Below are 20,872 nucleotides of genomic sequence, written 5' to 3'. Positions count from 1 at the left end.
ACTTTACCACTGAAAAATGTAAAAGTTTATGCATCAGATGATCCCTTTATATATTTTTATTTATATTTTTATATATATATATATATATAATGCATTTGCCACTAGGTTCCACTTGTATTGAATTTTCTCTATTTTTCAGTGTTGATTAAAGTGTCAGTATGCCTTTTTTAAATGTAGCACTGCACTTCTTTGGGACTAAATGTTGTAATTATATATTGTAATCTAATATTCTATACCCATGTGATCATTTTTGCTACAGCTGGTTAAAATGTTAGATAACAAAAGCAAGATTTTTGTAATGACTTCATTCAAATCTCAGTGAGCCCATGTGGTGGATAAGTGTGCACTTTATTGCCATTTTAATGTGGTGATTGCAAGCAGAGTAAATACTGAACAATGCATAGCTGTGAGAAATGCAGTCTATTAGTAACTGTTTGAAGTGCTTCATTCTTTGGTGTTTTGCTTTTTCATGTACATCTATGCAGCAGTTACATTCAAGCAAGTTTTGCATCATAGAATAAAAACAAACAAAGGGAGTAGGTAAAACAAAATGTATACCTCCTAATTAATGCAATATTCACAAAGAATCTTATTAATAAGAGTTCTCTTTAAAACCTCTTCACAAAAGTGCTGAGAAAAACTTGTGCAGCCAACTACACCAGTGTATCCACGCCTTTTTTATAATTTGCCAACATCTTAAAGAAAATGTATTTCATGCCAGAACGTGACCTTTTTATTTGTGTAGTATGAAATTGGCATGTTCAATAGCATACTTTACCCATTTAAAGCTTTTTGACTTGGATGTAGTCCAGAGGGCCTGTTTTTTTTAGTGCTAAAATGTTTTGTGATTAATATTGGGATTAGCATTCCCCTTTCTTTAAAGAGTTTCTCCTAAATCATCAAGTTAGAGTTACTCTTGGCCCAAAGATTCTTTGTGAATACGTCCCTGATCTATTGCTATGAAACTGAACGATTTTAACATCAGTAAGAGCATCATATACAACAATACATACAAAACACACATTTTGATGGGTCCCACCTGACCAATGTTAAAATGTCCATCTCCATATCTCCCAAGTTATAAACTCACTCAAATATAATAAGCAAAATATTAAAATGCAAAAAGATATATGCAGTTTGTAGCACGTAATTGTAAGGCCATTCATGGTTGAGTGCAAGCATTAACAACATTCTAGTGACTAAAAGGCCGAAACACACCAAGTTCGTTTTTCTTGATTTTTGCATTTTTATATTGAGAACCGAATTCTCAAAAATGTTTCCTCATTCACTGTAAATAATATCAATTTGGTACAGTCAGGCCCCCCACATGATCTTACCACTACGGTGTTTTTGGGAAACAACCCCAAAATTTGGAAGTGCAGCCTATATGTGTGGTAAATCTAATTGATTTAATGTGCAATAATGGCCTTAATAGTAGTCAGACAACTCTTGGAACATCTATTGGAAGTACTCTATAGGTTTTCAGTTTTAATTTTCCTCTCACCACTCAGTTTTGCTTATGAACTACACTAACCGTCCACTTATTAGGACACCTGTACACCTGCACATTCATGCAGTTATCCAATCAACCTGTGGCAGCACCAGAATGCATAAAGTCATGCAGATACACGTCAAGAGCTTTAGTTAATGTTCACATCAAACATCAAAAGTGTGATCTCTGTGACTTTAACTATGGCGTGCTTGCTGGTGCCAGATGGGCTGGTTTGAGTATTTCAGAAATTGCTGATCTCCTGGGATTTTCGCCCACAACATGATGATCAGAGGAGAAGGACCAGACTGATCTGAACTGACAGGAAGTCTGTAGTAACTCCAATAATCACTCGACAACCGTGGTGAGCGGAAAAGCATCTCAGATGGCACAACACATCAAAGTTTGAGGTGGCTGGGCTACAAGAGCAGAACAAGACTCTGAGGCCATCATAGGCACAGACTCACCCAACCTGGGCAGATGAAGACTGGAAACATTTTCCAGCTTCTAATGTGTGATGTGAACATTAACTGAAGCTTTTGACCTGTATCTGCATGATTTTATGCATTCTGCCAAATGATTGGCTGATTAGATACCTGCATAAATGACCATGTGTAAAGGTGTTCCTAATAAAGTGGATTGTGAGTTCATATTGCACGAGTTGGCATATGCAGCACAAGGGGTATAGTGGAGACATCTGAACACTCCTGCCCTTCGCGATAAACACAAAGCAATTTCCTTAGCAATTAGTAGAATCAATTTAAACTGTTTTAATATAACTTTGCAAACTAGCTAAATAGATAGTGATACCCATCTTGTTAACATCTGGCAGAATTAAATAATGCTGTCTGCGATGTGCGATTAGGTGATCACAAAAAAAAACAATTAGAACACAATTATACACTTATAACCGTTCTGTCCAAACTTCCGAATTTCAGAATGAATTTTACTTGGCTAGTAAAATACTGAAGTGGGCAGGAGGAAGTCAAATAGAGGTTGTCAACAACTGTATAAAAACAGTAACTGTATTGTAATGTAGCCCTGGTATTGGTCAGACTTACAATGTCATATTATTATAATGGAGGCCAATGAAAATGCTTTTTTAAACTACTTAATTTATCTGCAAACATTTACAGAAGTGTGTGCAGAAGTTTACATGGGTGTTTGTCAACTTATTATTTTTTATTTAATTTTGCTTAACAGTGAAAAAAAATTTGATAACTCCATAAGCTTTTGACAGTAAAACTCATTATTATAGCAGCGTAACTAAATACGTTTGGATACACACAAGAAGTTTGTAGATCAAAGTAAAAGAGGCTAGCATGGTTTAAACTTGAAACTAGAAAAATGCTCAGTGTAGGAATAACAAAGTGACATTAACATCTGAAACATTCATCATTGCATAATCAAACACAATCATTATGTCAATTTGCATCGTTGGCCAACTGCATAATTAGATAGTGGCAATTATAAAATCAATGTAGATATATTACATTTCCTGGAATACCACTTATGTCTCGCCAATAAACTTCAATAAACTTTAACAAAGCTCTATCCATAAGTAATACTGATTCCATCATCGATTTTTCAATTTCAGTAAACCTAGTGCCCTAAAGATATCAGCTGCAGTAAAAGAAAAGGGGAGATGGAAAATTATGTTTCAGCAAGGCATCTGTGGAGACAGTTGAATTGATGACCGGGTATTGCCACTTTGAGAAAAGGTCTCAAACTTCACACACTCCAGCTAGTTGTGATCTTTTAAGTCAAACCTTACATTGAGAGAATGGAGAAATTTGTTAAGCCAAGCGACAGTTACAGGGTTGCAATACAAGTCAGAGGTTGTAGTGCACATTTAACCTGTTCTACACACAATTATCTAAAAAAAAATTAATACCTTGTTATTACACATTCACAATCAACATAGTATAATAAAACACAAGATTCATTTACTATGAACTATATAGTAACGTTGGCTTACAAACTGCTAGTTGTAAATTAGGTAGTTAACTAGAAAATGCAAAAGGTAATTAACATGCTAACTGCAAAAAAAAAAATGAGTAAAAAGAGTGAATGAGTAAAAAGTAATGAAGGTTGGGCAGTTACACACAGGTGGAAACAATGTTCACATAAAACAGAGAAACTAAGAAATCACACTGTATTTTTGAGATATTAAGTGTTCCTTTGCTAACACTGAGGCATTTACATATTTAAGCAATGAGAAGGGATTCAGCTATAACACAATCATATGCAGAATTTAAAGATTTGGTGGAGATAATATGGCATCGCAACAACGGCATCGCCAGAGCAAAGTTGGTTTACTTCCTTTTGTAACCTGAGGGCGGTGACGTGTGTAACTTATAAAAGGCTGCTGCTAACTCGCATACGCTGGTATACTCATCATTTTCCCATTTTCATCTTGTTGAGGAGTGGAAGAAGAGGATTCAGCACTATGAATAGCTTAATATATAAAAGAGCTGACATATTTGCAAAGTGTAGGACGTGCTTGCAACCGTAAGTTGTACTGCTAACACCATTTCAATGGAAACTAATTCAGTAGGAACAGAGATCATACAGGCATCACTGCAAGCTAAGAGACCTATAGTAATAGGGCTTGGAAAAATCATTGGGTCACCTGCCACTTGTGATTGGGCAGGTCTTTGGAGCACAAGTTCAGGAGACACTGGATGATCAACTCTCCTAGCACAAACTAAACATATGCAGTGCTATCAGGGGGAGCCCTTAGCATGATCACATTATTTCTGAAGGAGTTATGCAGAATGCAGCACATGCCAAATTAGGACTGTTGCAGTGGACCAGAGTGCAAAGGTGGGTTCAGTCAGGACAAAGACTGACCAAACCACCAAAGTATGATTCACCACAAATGGTCTGGTGGTGCCAGGTTTAAAAATACACAACTGATGGTGAGCTTTTTAAAGTCCTACAAAATGTTTTATTACATTGTAGTAAAATGTAGTATAAACTTAGGATACTATATTTAGTGTAGTATATTTTGGTCATCTAGGTTCTTTTATTTAAAAAATGCCATTTCTAAATCTTTCCAGAGTTCTTAAGCAAGTCTGGAAAAGGCAACATGAATTACAATCAAGTGCCTACCATAAGCACTGATAGAATAATAACAGGTACAATTAAAGCACATGTAAAGAGGTTAAGAAAGGTTAATGTACAAAATTGTACAATGTCTCTATACTTTTGATAGGTTTTGTTTTTGTGGGTTATTCGAACTGTGATGTCAGTGCCAGACATTAAACTCCAGTTCACAGAATGCATCGTGGCCTACAAAAATGGCCACCACGGACTACATCTCCCAAAACAGTCATGTGCCTACTCACTTGGAGCGTGACTTGTGTAAAGATTTCCTGCTACAATATTCCCTCAACTTCTCTGGTCAGGAGAGAGTTTCTGGGCAGCACCAAATTGCTCAGTTCATTAAACTGCTGACAGAAAAGGTGCTAGCCTGGCATAGCTAGCCTGGCACTAGTCTGGTCGCAAGGTGGGGAACACATCACAGTGTATGACCACTTCATTGAACTTTTCTCAAGAACCTTTGATCACTCTCCAGAAGCAGAGGAAATCATGGAATTACTTCTCTCTGTCAAGAAAGGCCAATGTACCACTGCTGAAGCACTGCTGAAGTTTGATTTAAACGTATCACTAAGATTTAAACTAGGACATTCTCACTGAGCTCACCTGCCGTGACCACAGAGTGTCTCTTGATTCAATGACTGAGCTCTGCATAGGCCTACATCAACTCCTCAAGAACAAAAGAATGAATAAAGTGGAGTGGCGTTCATCATCAGACCATAGCACCATAGGACCCATGCAGATTGGCCGAGCTAATCTGAATGTTGTGGAATGCCAAAAACACAGCAGAGAGGGACTTTGCTACTACTGTTCAGTCGCACACATCAAGTCATCCAATGTCCCTCGTGCCCTGCACCCAAGTTTCCATCCCCCCCCCCCCCCCGCTATAGTGAGTTCATCTCGTTTTCTATATTCTCAGACATTTTCCATTATTAGTCCAGATTAGACCTTCAGAAGGTCTATCCATTGTTACAGTGCAGATGGTCTCCAGAGTAATGGTATGGCATTACTGCCTGTTGCACCTCCTCTGGTGTCCATAGGATTACCGCTCTTCCTTCAGCCTTGCCACCATGCCTATCAGAACCAAAACCATACAGGCCTCTCCAATATATAAGGCTACAACCCCACTGGCCCAGTTAACGCATGCTCAGTGCCATTGGTTCCATATGGTTTCCTCCTGTTACACCTAATACCACTGCTTATGACCTGTCTACACCTCACCAGCACCTCAAACAGTCTGCTCAGGATTTGATCGTGTTGCCACCTCTGGCACCCTTGGGAAAGCGCAATCTTGCAGCCTGATGAGATGTGCTGGAGACTTGCATTTGGACTGCTGCAGAGGGGGTAGCATTCTTCTTGGCCAAACCACTAGTGCAGGTTCAGTGGGCAGGGGAGTGTGTTGTATGTTGCTCTGATAAGAAAATTATGCCTTGCCTGTGGGATTTTCCACAGGTCCGCCATGCTAATGTTTCTGCTAACAATTCCTTCCCTGGTTGTGCCTGTGCAACAGCCTTGAACTTATAGCGCTCATCCTCCATCCTTGTCACCTCAGACACTACCAGTTCCTTCCTTTATTTTCCTGCTGGCCTTGGACCAGACCTGCAGAGCTTCTCCCCAACCAAGACCTGTCTCTTCCTATCTGGACTCTGTCGACAAGCTCTTTGCGCTGAAGCCTGCTAACTGCCAGATCGACTTCAGCATAGGCTTTCCACTTGCGGCCCATGTGGACTTGGACATTTGTATTCTGTATGGTCAGTGTACTCCCTCATCTCTGACACTAGCCTGCTAGATTGCAGCGGTAGCTGTAAGATGTTATTTCCAAAGAGACCAGTTTCAAATAGGAATCGTGGCAAACCTAGCCACTTTCTGATGAAAGAGTTGGCTTTCCCATCCATCTTTCTAACTGTGGATAAAAGGATTTCACACAACTTCAATGGCCAAATTATTCTCTAATACAGTGTGGTGTGGTAGCACCAGACCTTGTACTTTCCTGGAAGTAGGCTTCGGTCAATCCTTGCCAGATCATCAGAAAGCTGTTCGCAAATGCTTCCCAAATGCTTCCCACACTCTTCCCATATGCTTATCAGAGAGCTCAGCCGTGTACAGTCTCCCAAGGCTTTTGATGGACTGTTCATCCAGCAGTGGGATTTTCTAACCACCAGTGACAAAGAAGGTGTTGCCATTCCTAAGCATGAGACTTTGGGATTTAGTGGGCTTGATCTTCATCCTTGCCCAGGACATCAGTTCATCCATCCTTTTTAGCAGCCTAGCTGTACATGGTGCTGTCAGCAAGAGGCTAATATCATCATCCATGTAGCTTCTCGAGGGGGCAGTTTCTGCCAAGATGGCAATCTGACTCCTCCCACCACCTGTCTTGCTCCAATGAGTATTACCTTGAAGGTGGTCACAAACAAGATGGGGGAGATTGAGCATCCCATGACAATTCCTACCTCCAACTGCTGCCATCCAGTAGTTATATCCTAGAGGGCAAAGCACATCTGCAGGTACTTGAAGTAATTGGAGACCAGGCGCCTAATGTCATCAGGCATATGGAAGAACTCAGTGGTGTAGTTGATGAACTGATGTGCCACTGAACCATATGCATTCACAAAGTCAAGCCAAACAACGTGCAGATCTTTCTTTTCGTACTTGGCCATTTGATCTGCTCCCAAATCAACGATGAGTGTTCCACACACCCTGGGAAACCTGGGACCCCTGCCTTCTGGAGCTGGTGTCAACATAGTCATTCTCTGTGAGGTAGCTGGTTATTCTTCGTGCCAAAACAGAGAAGGTCTTTCCTTCAATGCTGAGCAAGGCGATGCTCCTAAATTGGCTGATCACTCTAGAGTCCTTTTAATTGGGGATGAATACCGCCACCGCTCTTCATCACGCTGATGGCTTCAGCAATGCAGGGAATTTCTTTTACAGCTTGTAGGGGATACCATTAAGGCCTGAAGCTGCTGATGATTTGGCTTTTCTGACAACCTCTCTGACTTCACTGAGCTTGGGGGGCAAGATGTTAAACTGGGACACGGGCAGGGCTAGATGAGGCACTACCCTGGCAAACCTAATGGCTCATTCCTTGCTGGATTGCTGTATTGCCTTCTGATGTATTCTTCCAGCTTAACCTGGTCGTTTATAGCTTACCATTCTTTGCTTCTTCCATTGCTGCCTGGCATGCTTGAAGGGATTCTTGTAGAAGTTGCTCATTCCTTCTCCTTCCTTTTCCTGTGCACTCAGGAATCTATAGGCTGCTCCACAGGACTCGCTTGATATCCTTCCACAGCACTTTGAGACCGTCTTTCTCACTCTGTGTTGCCTTCCTCCAGTTCCTTCAGAGTTGTTGTCGCTGGTGCACCAGTTGCTCGATCGCTCTCTCTTGCCTCCCTTTTTGTCTCAGCACAGTGGTTTTCTTGGTGGTAATTATGCTGAACCTGACTTTATACTCCTGGTAGAGAATTTCTCCAAACAGGTTGAGCCTAGCCTCCACATACACTCGCAGTGATCTCTCCAGTATTTTTCTCAGGTCTGCATCCAGTCTGTGCAATACAATTGTCAGGCCATACATTGGCCTTTGGTCACTTGATTTTGTTCTTCCTAGCTGAAAAGAAGTTTTCAGCAAAGGCAAGGCCAGCCTCACAGAACTTATGACTGTGCCATAGAGCTCATGCCTGGCACTATGCCCCCTCACAGCTGAATTTATCCCTGGTGTTATTGGCTGGAGGGGGCTACGCAACTGTTCATCATCAATACAAATCATAAAAATCTTTAATATCTAAAAACCGCACAGAGACTCAACTCAGGACAAGCACAGTGGGTACTCATTTTTTCACCAAATTCCAGTTTACCATCTCATATCCATCTAGATAAAAAAAACCCATCACAGCAGACTCTCTCACACACATTTGTCCCACAACCCCACAGCACCCATTGACCAGTCATGTTTTGTAGGAGCATTATCCTGGGACATTGATCAGGAATTAGTTTGGTCCTCAAATCAAGATGTGGCCTGTTTTCAAGAACTTCATGCCCAGCAGGCAAGACCTATGTGCCAGCGACCCTGCAGAATAAACTGATCACTTTGGCACACATCTCACCTGGCACAGAACATTCAGAGAACATATCAACCCCTTAAAGGTAAATACTGGAGGCCCCATATGATCACTGACATTCATACATTCATTTTATCATGTTCCATCTGTGCCGAAGCCAAGCTTCCCAGAATACTGCCTGCTGGCAAACTGGTTCTGCTCCCCGCGCCTAATCAACCTGGCCATAGACTTTCTCCCTGACCTCAGGGCAACCCCATAATCATGGTAATCCTAGACTGTTTCTCAATGTCCTTCAGATTCATTCCTCTGCGGTACCTGCCGTCTGGCTTCACGACAGCAGAAACTATCTTTAACCATGTGTTTAGATACTTTGGCACCTGGGAGGACGTAGTGAGTTACAGGGGAGCACAATTCACATCCAGTGTATGGAACAATTTCATGGAGAAACTGGGAGTGTCAGTAAGCCTCACATCTGATTATCACCATCAAGCCAAAGGCCAAGTAGAGAGAGCTAACCAGGATATTGGCAGATTCCTCAGAATGTTCTATACTGACAATCAGGACAAATGCTACATAACCTAAAATATGGCTGCCACAGACTACATTTCCCAACACACATGCTCCATGTCAAACTTCACCTCACCTGATTACTGACTGTTGTACCTAGACTCGCACATCCTCACACACACACACACACACACATACACACACTCTATAAAAAACAGTCACAGATAGACTCATGATGCAAAGTATCATCCTGTTTTTCACTGCTGACATACCAAGCCTTGTTCTTTTGGAATCTGGTTTTGTCTACACAAATCTGTTCATTGCCTGACCTTTGCCTGTTTTTGACCAAGCACTTGTGTTCCTTTTGGAAATGTTTCCCTGCTGTTTTTGAATAAGGCATTTACCTACAACTGTAGCCACCTCTGCTAGCTAGCCCAAACAACATTGTGAAAGTGTGTATTTGTGTGTGCATCACAGAACTTACCATTCTGCAACACCTGAGAGAAAGTCAATCTGTGCCAGATCAATTTCTGCCTATAGGCATAAAAAGTATTTATTACATCAATATACTTCTTGAATAGCTTAATGGCAGGATGTTTCCAAAGTTCACTAATTGCTGACTCACCTGACCAATGATGTCTTTGTCTCGACTCATGAAGGACAAGCTGTGCTTTACACACACACTGAGTACTCGCTGCCGAGCATCTTCCACATTCATGTCAAACTCAAACCTGAGAAACAGTTTAGACATTGTACTACACCTACACCATGGCAGGTCACACCATCCTAAATTGTTCTAATTACTCTTTGTTTTTAATCATTAACTGTGATTGTTTTAAGTGTGGATTGAATAATAATGATGAATAAACATTTATGAGGCTACATTTGTGAAATATAAATTCATAAACAGAGCCAAAGAAAGAACTGTCCTTATAATGCTCTATCTCACATTTATGCACACATACACACACAGGTTCCTCACACCTCTCATTAAACTCAGGATTCAGATCTTTCTTCTTAACAGCAGTCTTTCTCTTCGTGGCTTTGCTTTTATCAGGCAGCAGAATCAGAGAGATGTAAGTGTCTACACCTTCTTTTGATGATGTCACCAGGCCTCTAAAATACCAAAAACAATCATAAAAAGCAGTACTTCATTTTAAATGCAAGATATTCAGCATGTGTGAATGTTTTAATACTGACTACTATTACTCTACTGGTTTGCTGTTTCTGTTTCAGGTTTTTTTTCTTTCATTAATTTGCAGGTAATTCATATTTTATATAGTTGCATAATGTAAACCAATTTAAGGCAATCATTGCTTTGAAGGAGGCCAAATACTCAATCTATATATGTGTTGCCCAATTCACCAATGAGTTCACCAATAATCCTATAATAGTCCTAATTGTAGAAACAAAAACAAAATTCCCTCAAAGTTGCTATGGTTGTGTTTCCATGATGTTCTATAGCTGGGAGCAAGTTTGTTCAGATTGTTGAGATCGGGACTACAAAAAGAAAAAACCTTATTCATGTGAACAGTCAAAAATGCTATTGGTAGCTGATTGATGAAGTTTTGAAAAAACAGTAAGGAACAGGAATGTAAGTAAGAAGGAATTCATACTGAAAAACAGAGGTACTCCAGTTTAGCACTTCAGTTTTAAACAAGATGACCATCTCAGTCCCAAGTTTAGTGGAAAACTAAAGCAGCATTTTTTTTATATATATAAATTGGATTTGTAATAGAGATTACTTTTTATTGGTTAGCTAGCCATTTATTGTACACTGTGTATGTATATAAAACAACATGCATAGTGTTTCAGGAGGATATTGTTTCAGTTTGCATAGACTGCAGATATAGACTCGAAGACACTAGAGAAACACTGCATGGCAGAAATTTTTCCATGTACTGTGCCATCTCCGTTGGCTTAAGACTTGTGCATATGTTTAATGGAATGGCCAATCAAAGTGGCATATCGATTCCACACATAACAGGATATTACTTAAGGAAAAACTAAGCAATGTACGAGAAAAAACAAGAATCTATTGTTTTCTATTCCAAAGTTTGATTTAGATTCTGTGGAAAAAAGTTACTGTGATTGGCTTGTCGGCTGGTATTTCAAAAACCACTTAAAATAGTATAGACTGGAAGCATTTGCTTTATATTTTCTGCTTGCAGAAAGCCCACATGGGGGTCACAAATGGCAAAATTGCTGTGAGCTCTGCATAGGCTAACCCACATGGGGGCCACGTTGGATTAGTGTGGGTTTGCCCTGACCACAATGCCCCACAGTAAACCTACTCCTACCCAAAGTGGGCCCACATGGTCATGTTTGCTGGGTAGTTGGTTAAAGTTTGGAGCCCCTGTTATAGATACAAGTGTCTTTTAAGCATCAGTATCTTTTACTCAAGATTCGACACTCTTGAGAAACAAATCTTTAATGCCTTCCACCTTTGAAAGTTTACTTTCTGAAATACTAAAATTTCATTTCATTTTGCCTTTTTGTTTAGGAAGTGATACACTGTTTGTGTCTTAAAGTCTCCATATAACTATATTGAAGGGCCAATTATAGAGACATTATCCGAATTGCTCAATGCCAGTATTAATTAACTGATTTAGAATTAAATGAATTCATTCACATTACACAAGTGTATGTTCCATTGAGGGTTATGGAAAAGTTTTGTAGAGTCACAGTTTGATCCTTGAAAAAACCCTAACCACAACTGTATGCTTGAGCTGAATTCAACCTCACTTATAAATTGATTGGATACAATAAATCTGGCAGAATTAATAAAATTAAAAGAAAAATAATATACCTGCAGCCATGAATGATCACAGTAAGTTTTGTCTGATAGGACAGAGAAATTCTGATCTGTCCAGTGGTGGGCATCTGCTTATTACTTAAGACAGGACCAGCACCAAGTGCCACAAGTGCTGCCATCTTAGAGTTCAGGATCTGCATTGAAACACATAACATGAATAATGATTAATGTACTAGTACTAACCATTTGTATTTACATTTTTTTCTGAATATGCAGGACTCCTTTGAGCAGCTGAAACGTCAATTTTATGCTGCATAATTTATATCACTGTTGAATAATTTTTAAACGACATAAAATTCAAACTGTAACTGATAGGTGCTAATGATAAATGATAATATTGTAAAATTGACTTACAGGGCATACCTAATGACAAATGTTAGCCCAATATATAAAGCTTAATCACACAGAAATTATTATTAACACTTCTGTTGTCAAGTAACTCAAATAAACAGCATTTATAGAATGGACATGTAATTGGTTTATTGTTGCTGGTAATAAGAGGAACAGCAACAATGCAAAGGATGCTGGAAAATGATAGTTTTAATTATTTGTTGCAGCATAAATTCTCACATTCTAGCTATATTTATGGCTTCTGTCTATTTTAATTTTTTCCCCTTTCAAATCACTCTCAGCATGTCAGTATCAGTCTGGATGTGTGAAAGCTCAGATGTGTGTGATATTTCATACCTTGAGTTCTGCCCTCAGTAGAATCTGACTCTCAGCTAAAGCTCCATCTAAGCTGAGCCATTGGTCCAGCATAAGCTCTGGCTGAGAGAGAAGCTCTCTAATTGGTAGAACCAGGGAACCCAGTGGCTGATCCCACCCACTAGAGAGCTATAAAGAAAAGGTTAATAGGTTACAAACTCTAAAATCATTACCAGATGAATTATTTATATTTAAATACATATAAATCCTTACTTTAATAACAAGCATGTCTTTGTTGGGGTCTTGAACCAGGAAATGAAATGCTTCATGAAACTGAGGGGATGTTGAGCGGTCACACACCTATAAAAAAGAGAGCAGTGGAGAATATACTGTAAGGTAATGCAAGCCCATATGGATAACCTGAAGTTTGTTGTAAGATTGCTGTCTGATTGCTGTGGATGGTCTCACCTGGATAGCCAAAAGTTTGCTTTGTATGGTCTCACTTTCATTATTCAGTGGATAACTTCACTTGGATAATATAGATTTGAACCCAAAGTTAAAAATGCTTATAAAATAAAATAAAAATGCCTCTTATGCTCATACTTTCAACAAATTCAGTGTTGTTTGACGTTATAGTATCCAGTTGTGGATGAGTAATGACTCATAATTGGACAATAACCTGGTGTCACCCTGAAACAGATGGGTTACTATTTGTGTCTGGTTACTCTCAAGGTTTCTTCCTCATGTTGCGTCAGGGAGTTTTTAGTTGTCACTGTCACCTTTAGCTTGCTCATCAGGGATTTAAATCTAAATTCATATCTGGATTTCAGTAAAGCTGCTTTGTGACAATGTCCTCTGTTAAGAGTGCTACATAAATAAAATGTAATTGAATTGAATATAGTCCAGTCCATAAATATTTGGACATTGACAAAGTTTTGTTTTTTGTTTTTTTTATCTGTCGCCCACAGTATGTTGGAGTGGAAATTAAATAATGAACATGGGCTAAAAGTGCAGACTTTGAGGTTTAATTTGAGGGTATATGCATCCAAATCAGGCAAATGGTATAGGAATTACAACACTTTTTATATAAGGGACCAGAACTAACTGGACAGTTGGCTGCTCAAAGCATTGCCAGGGAAGAAACTGAGCTTCTGGTAATGTCTAAGGGTTCCAGACTTCAGGCAGTCATTGACTGAAAAGGATTTGCAAACAAGCATTAAAAATAATTTTAATCATTTGAATGTAATCTATGATTATATTAGTTTGTCAAATTATTTATGGTCCCTTAAACATGCAGTAATTTCTTTACCATTTATGTAAAATAAATGGTTGTAATTCCTAACTGGTTAATGCAATAATTTAGTTAAATCCGTTGAATTATAGCTGAAAGTCTACACTTCAATCACATCTTGATTGCTTCATTTCAAATCCATTGTGCTGGTGTACAGAAGCAAAATTACAAAAATTGTGTCACTGTCCAAATACTTACGGACCGATGGTAAATACATACATATACACACATTATGTTTGTGTGTGTGTGTGTGGAGAATAACAGAGAATATATAATTATTTTATTAAATTCCTTGCCTTTGTTTTGTAAGAGGTTCCTTCAAGCACAAGTTCAGCTCCAACTTTAGGTTCCTTCCCACTCTTCTTCAACTACAGATGCATACACAAAAAAATACATAAGCAATTACATATAGAAAATGTGTATGTGTGTGTGTGTGTGTGTGTGTATAACTCACAGGCAGTGCATGTGCTCTCTCAATAAGGACAAACAGCAGGGCGGATGAAGGGACAGTTTTATTCTGGTTTGACTGGAAACTTTGCATCTGCAGCACCTGATTAAAAATGAATTCATTTACAAACTTTACATATAATATTTTTGTCTCATTTGTTTAATTTGATTCTCTTTTTATAACTCGTATGAAAATCTGATGTTTTAGGTCATATTTATGCAGAATATAGAAAATTCAAAAGGCTTCACAAACTTTCAAGCACTACTGTACACATACCTTAACAAGTCAGACTGGACAAATTTCATTTAGCTACACATTCATTAGTACATGCCTGCTGTAGTTTGTCTGTTTGCGTTACTGTGGGCAGCCACTCAAGAACCAGATGTAGACGGCCATGTTTCACATCATTTAGAGAAAACCACTGCAACATAGAAAGACAATTTACTGCAATGCAGCTATGGTTTTCATTTACCAATCATTATACAGGGTGTCCCAAAAGTATGTGAATATAGGGAAAATGAACACTTTTTAGCAAAATGTCTTCTTAAATTTTTCATACTAAGTTCTTTTTTTTTCAGCCAGCAACACCTGCTGGGCCCTTGAGCAGGGCTCTTAACCCTCAACTGCTCAGCTTTATAAATGAGAAATGTAAGTCGCTCTGGATAAGGGTGTCTTGAAATGCCATAAATGTAATGTACTGTAAATGGATTTTGTCATAGGCCTTCCTTAGCAAGAAAATTACCACCATACTGGCAGCAGTCGATCATTTTTCTAAAGGATGTTGGCTGAGCCCTCTTCTTGGGCTCCTCACTGCGTACCAGACTTTAGAGGCTTATTTTCAGCATGTCTTACATCGCTTGTTCTTCCTGAAGACACGGTCTCTGACCGAGGAACCCAGTACCTTTCACAGGACTGGAAGGCCTTCATGGAGCTTCTGGACATCAATGCAAGCTAGCCACCAATCTGAATCCAACACAGTTGGCTCACAACTGGTGGTATCTCCACAGTTATTGTAGAGACCTCCAAGGTGACTGGTGTAGATTTATCCATTGCACTGTGTTTGCCCAGAATTTGTTTCCATGTGACACTGGCTGTATTCAAAATCACTGCGCACCTACTACATTTGATTCAGTACCTACTGCTTGGCTCTTGATACAATACGTATTGATCAGTATATGTATGTAGTATGAATACTGTCTGGACATGCTACATCCATGTTGGTGTTGTCATGTGACCTACAACTTAAAAAGAGCTGACATGCTGCCTTCCGCCACTTTTGATTCTGGCAGCTCTTCTGAGCCAGTCCTGCTGCCTTATCGGAAAGCAGTGACCACTGCTTCCATACTGCAGAATCTCAGCAGAAGCAGTAGTAGTCACTAGTGCCTAATCCAAATCTATGACTTGTCTTGTTACACGTTAGGATTTTACACCCACTGTTTAACTTGGGCATTATGTTCAACAAAATACTACTAGGTTTTTGCTATGAAATTGGTGTCAAACAAAAGTAACAAAAATGGATTACAAGGTTTAGTAAAATGGAGGTAATACTCACCTCATCATTGTACTGGGATTTAATAATATCTCCAAGCTTAATTTTGAATCTGTTGTAGAGAAGAAAAAGTAAAATGCACAGACATTTGCTTCTTTTATGACAAACAAATATAATATCATTTAGACAACTGTGCGTATGTATTCAGGGCTAAAAATAGGACCTGACCTCTTCATGAGGAACCACATAATCTCAGAAAAATGCATTATATATTATGTCAATTAGTGATGGATCTTCACTGTGAACTGTTTAGACGGAATAACTAATAGATGTTTATTTATTAATCGTATCTGGTGTGAACCCCTTGTACAGCAATATAACTGCAACTAAATGTTTTCAGTAATTGTTGATCAGTCCTGCACATCGGCTTGGAAGAATTTTAGCCCATTCCTCAGCATCAACTCTAGGATGTTGGTGGGTTTCCTCAATGAACTGCTTTTCAAGTACTTCCACAACATTTCTATTAGATTAAAGTCAGGACATTGACTTGGTCATTCCAAAACATTAACTTTATTCTTCTTTAACCATTCTTTGGTAGAACAACTTGTGTGCTTGGGGTTGTTGTCTTGCTGCATGACCAACTTTCTCTTGAGATTCAGTTCATAAACAGATATCCTGATATTTTCCTTTAGAATTTGCTGGTATACTTTAGAATTCATTTTTCCATCAATGATGGCAAGCCGTCCAGGCCCAGATGCAGCAGAACAGGCCCGAAGAAAGATACTACCACCACCATGTTTCACAGATGGGATAATGTTTGAATGCATGTTTTCCTTTCTCCAAACATAACACTTCTCATTTAAACCAAAAAGTTCTATTTTGGTCTTGTCTGTCCACAAAACATTTTTCCAATAGCCTTCTGACTTGTCCATGTGATCTTTAGCAAAGGCAGACAGGGAGCAATGTACTTTTTGGAGAGCAGTGGCTTTCTACTTGCAACCCTGCAATTTGTCTAATTGTGGATTGGTGGAATCTAAACTCTTTAGAGATGGTTTTGTAATCTTTTGCAGCCTGATGAGCATCAACAACTCTTTTCCTGAGGTCCTCAGAAATCTCTGTTGTTCAAGCCATGTGTGACGGCAAGCCTGCAAATACAACGCGCTCCTCACACAACTTCCGGCAGGGTGCTGAACGGACAGCGTCACATCAGCACCCTGAATGTTTGGGATAACATGGAAGCACATGGCTACGCAGTGGGGCAACAGAAACACATGCAGCTGGCAGCTAATAAGTGGAGCAGCTGCTCTTCATCCTCCTGGAGGAGACAGGAGGGTATAAAAGGGCGCATCCAGTGTGCGGAGGTGAGCAACGTCTCCATTACTAAGGAGAGTAACACGGCTCTCTCTCACACACAGAAGCTTTCAATGTCACACAAGACATTGCTCCACAGCCTCCCGGCCAGCACCCAAGCTCCACTCCCGTCACTCTGGGCACCGCCTTGATGCTGCTGAAACCCACACGCTGCGCTCCATGCCAAGAAGGTCACACCCTGCACACTTCACTCATGCACCCCTCACCTCCACACACTGGCTTTTATTAACAAATAAAACAGCACTTTTCTCCACGTCTGCCTCCTGTGTGTCTATGTTCTGCCCTGCTTCAGCTCTGAGTATCACATGATACAATTCCACAAACATGTGCTGTAAAGATCAATGTTCTTTAAATAAAATGGGGCACTCACACCTGATTGTCATCCTATTGGTTGAAAACACCTGACTAATTTCACATTCAAATTAACTGCTAATCTTAGTTCATGTACTTTTGCCACTCACAAATACATAATATTGGATCATTGTTCTCAATAAATAAATGATCAAGTATAATATTTTTCTCTCATTTGTTTAAGTGGGTTCTTGTTATCTACTTTTAGGAAGATCTGATGATGTTTTAGGTCATATTTATGCAGAAATATACAAAATTCTAAAGGGTTCACAAGCTTTCAAGCACCACTGTATGTGCATTAAATGCCAATAATATTTCACTTTTATTGTTAATGACTACAAGTCAGCCATCTTTCTCCAACTGTGTTGGTCCTTTTTCTATTAGGCCTCCAATGTTTCTGAACACTTTTCCAAAATCCCTGACTATCAGTGTTACTATGGATATTGGAAAAGTGTTCAGAAACATTGGAGGCCTAACAGAAAAAGGTTATCAATTCTGATAATTCTGTCAACTGTAAATATTGTTCTATAATCTGGTGCACAAAACAGTGTCTGAAAATCTCTGTACATTTTATATGCTAGTTATGCATCAATATATATATTTTTTTTTATAATATATTTTTTATAATGTATAATAAATATTCAGACATGTGAAAAAATAAGTACACCCCATGGAAATAGTTGGCTTTTTTGACATATTTGGACAAACAAACATTTGATCCTCTTTGAAACAGTGCCTATAAATACAGTTGATACACGATCAAATGGCACATAAAATTGACATTTTGTAATCATTTTCACAATTTAAATTAACAAAAAACAGACCAGTCACATGGAAATAGTGAGTACACCCCTACATTTATCACACATTAAAATGCAGAAAATTATAATCATGTGTTCAAGATTGGGTGCCAGAACCTGCTTAGGGAGTGCAGGTGGAACCTGTCTTATTTATTCCCCTCTCACATCTAGTGTATGGTGTTCCCTTTGCTATTGAGGTGTGTGGTGTCATCATGCCAAGATCAAAAGTTCTGTAAGGCCAAATCATTTGAAATACATCATTCCACTGTCAAGAAAATAATCTACAAATGGTGAAGATTTCAAATGACTGCCAATTTGTCCAGGACTGTCTTAATAAGTCTTGCAACTGTTACTGTCAAATTGCATGCTTCTACAATCAGAAAGAGACTGCACAAATTTGACCTGCATGGGAGGTGTGCCAGGAAAAAGCCTTTGCAAGACTACAGTTTGCCAATGAGCATATAGACAAAGACCAGACCTCTTGGAATAATGTGCTCTGAACAGACAAATCAGTTGTTTGGCCACAGTAAGAGCAGACATGTTTGGTACAAACCAATGGCAGCTTTTCAGGAGAAACACCTCATACCAACTGTGAAGCACGGTGGTGGAAATGTTATGGTTTGGGGTTGCTTCGCTGCCTCAGGGACTGGACAGCTTGCATTCATTGATTCAACTATGAATTCTGCATTATATCAAAGAGTGCTTGAAGATAGTGTCTGAGAGTTGAAGCTGAACAGAAAGTGGACTTTTCAACAGGATAATGATCCTAAGCACACTAGCAAATCCACCAAGGAATGGATCAAAAAGAAAAAATGGATGGTTACGGAATGGCCTATAAAAGCCCGGATTTGAATCCCATTGTTGTGGGGGGCAGTACATCCAAGAAAACCCTCAAACATCTTGCAACTGACAGAATATTGCATGGAAGAGTGGTCAAAAATTCCAGCAAGCCCGGTGGACTTTTATGCAAAACTCCTACAAGAAGTAATTTCTACTAAAGAGGGCAATACTAGCTTCTGTGGCTAAGGCTGCACTTACTTTTTCCACAGAAGAATATCACATCTATTAATATTTCTGTTGAATAAATGATTGAAAAGGCTAATTTTCCTTGTGGTTTTGTTAAAATATATCAACTTTATTAATAGGCACTGTTTCAAAGATGATCAAATGTTTGCTTGTCAAAAAAGCCAACAAATTTCTTTATTTTTTCACATTACTATACATAATTCAATTACTATTGTGTTATTTTTAATGAAAAACATTTTATTATTATGGCTGTTTTTACAGTGTCAGTTGGTACAATAGTGTACATATAAGGATCAGTTTTGACGTATACTTGAAGTATGTGTGTACATTTGTTGAAACACCCATGCAATACTGACAGTGACTTCACTAACCTTCCAAGGAAGTCATCAGAGTCAATGTCTTTGTCGTAAAGCTCAAACTTCACTTCTAGATTGGGGTCAGGATTCAGAATCACCTAGTACAAAAATCATCATAAAAATTTTAAATGACCATAATCCAATATGATTTTCTTATCTTTTCACTTGTACTAAAAAAATTACTTGCATGGTCTTAAAAAAGGAAAAATATTCAGGGCAGGGCATTCCAGGACTAAGGGTCTCATTTATAAAAACATGCAAAGAACAAGTTTTTTAAATTTGTGTGTAAGGAAACTGCCATCTAAAAAACATTATCACATCAACATGTTTCTTTACACACAAATTTTATACACAAATTTGTATACAGTTTAGAATTTATTAAGAATTATCGTTGATAAATCCCATAAAATTCTAAACTGTATACAAAGTCATGTATCTTAAAACAAAGTCCCACTGTGCTGATCTGCATAATAAAAGAACCTTGAGTTCAACCTGGCCACTTTGCAGTAACATTCAAGAAGCTTAACTGTGCATCACAAATTACACTGATCAGCCATAACATTAAAACCACTGATCAGATGATGTGAATAACATTGATTATTTAGTTACAATAGCACTTGTTAAGGGGTGGGATATATTAGGCAGCAAGTGAACAGTCAGTTCTCCAAAAATGGGCAAGTCTAAGGATCTAAGGGCCAAATTGTGATGGCTAGACAACGTGGTCAGAGAATCTCCAAAATGGCAGTCCTTGTGGTATGTTCCCAGTATGCAGTGGTTGGTACCTACCAAAAGAGGTCCAAGGAAGGACAACCAGTGAATTGGCAACATGTTCATGGGTGCCCAAGGCTCATTGATGCGCATGGGAATCGAAGGCTAGCCAGTCTGGTCAAATTGGTTTCAGCTGACAGAAAGGCAATAGTAACTCTGATAACCACACTGTACAATTAGGGTGAGCAATTTTGAGACAGATGGACTACAATAGCAGAAGACCACGTTGGGTTCCACTTCTATTTTGAAAGCAAAGGGATTCCTTACCCAGCACAGGCATTAGCTGGACTGTTAATCATGCAGGGCTTAGCCCAGATTATTCTCCATCAAAAAATGTTTTTAAAAAACAAAAAACATACTTA

General features: G+C 38.9%; 1 protein-coding gene across 1 annotated transcript in view; it reads right to left on the bottom strand.

Annotated features, from left to right (window-relative positions):
* Nucleotides 1–329: 329 nt before the first annotated feature.
* Nucleotides 330–20,872, bottom strand: part of esyt1b (extended synaptotagmin-like protein 1b) — a 98,561-nt gene continuing 78,018 nt past the window's right edge. The window contains exons 41-52 of the mRNA XM_053636218.1: nt 19,758–19,840; nt 15,902–15,950; nt 14,681–14,770; nt 14,356–14,451; nt 14,198–14,269; nt 12,884–12,970; nt 12,653–12,799; nt 11,960–12,099; nt 10,135–10,266; nt 9,776–9,881; nt 9,635–9,684; nt 330–3,258 (exon numbers count right to left, since the gene is read on the bottom strand). Coding sequence (XP_053492193.1) covers nt 3,234–3,258; nt 9,635–9,684; nt 9,776–9,881; nt 10,135–10,266; nt 11,960–12,099; nt 12,653–12,799; nt 12,884–12,970; nt 14,198–14,269; nt 14,356–14,451; nt 14,681–14,770; nt 15,902–15,950; nt 19,758–19,840 — 1,077 coding nt within the window. The 3' untranslated portion in view covers nt 330–3,233. The remainder of the gene's footprint in view (nt 3,259–9,634; nt 9,685–9,775; nt 9,882–10,134; nt 10,267–11,959; nt 12,100–12,652; nt 12,800–12,883; nt 12,971–14,197; nt 14,270–14,355; nt 14,452–14,680; nt 14,771–15,901; nt 15,951–19,757; nt 19,841–20,872) is intronic.

This window comes from Ictalurus furcatus, chromosome 11 (genome assembly GCF_023375685.1).
Source record: "Ictalurus furcatus strain D&B chromosome 11, Billie_1.0, whole genome shotgun sequence".
Taxonomy (NCBI): Eukaryota; Metazoa; Chordata; class Actinopteri; order Siluriformes; family Ictaluridae; genus Ictalurus; species Ictalurus furcatus.
This window is presented reverse-complemented; position numbering and strand designations above follow the sequence as displayed.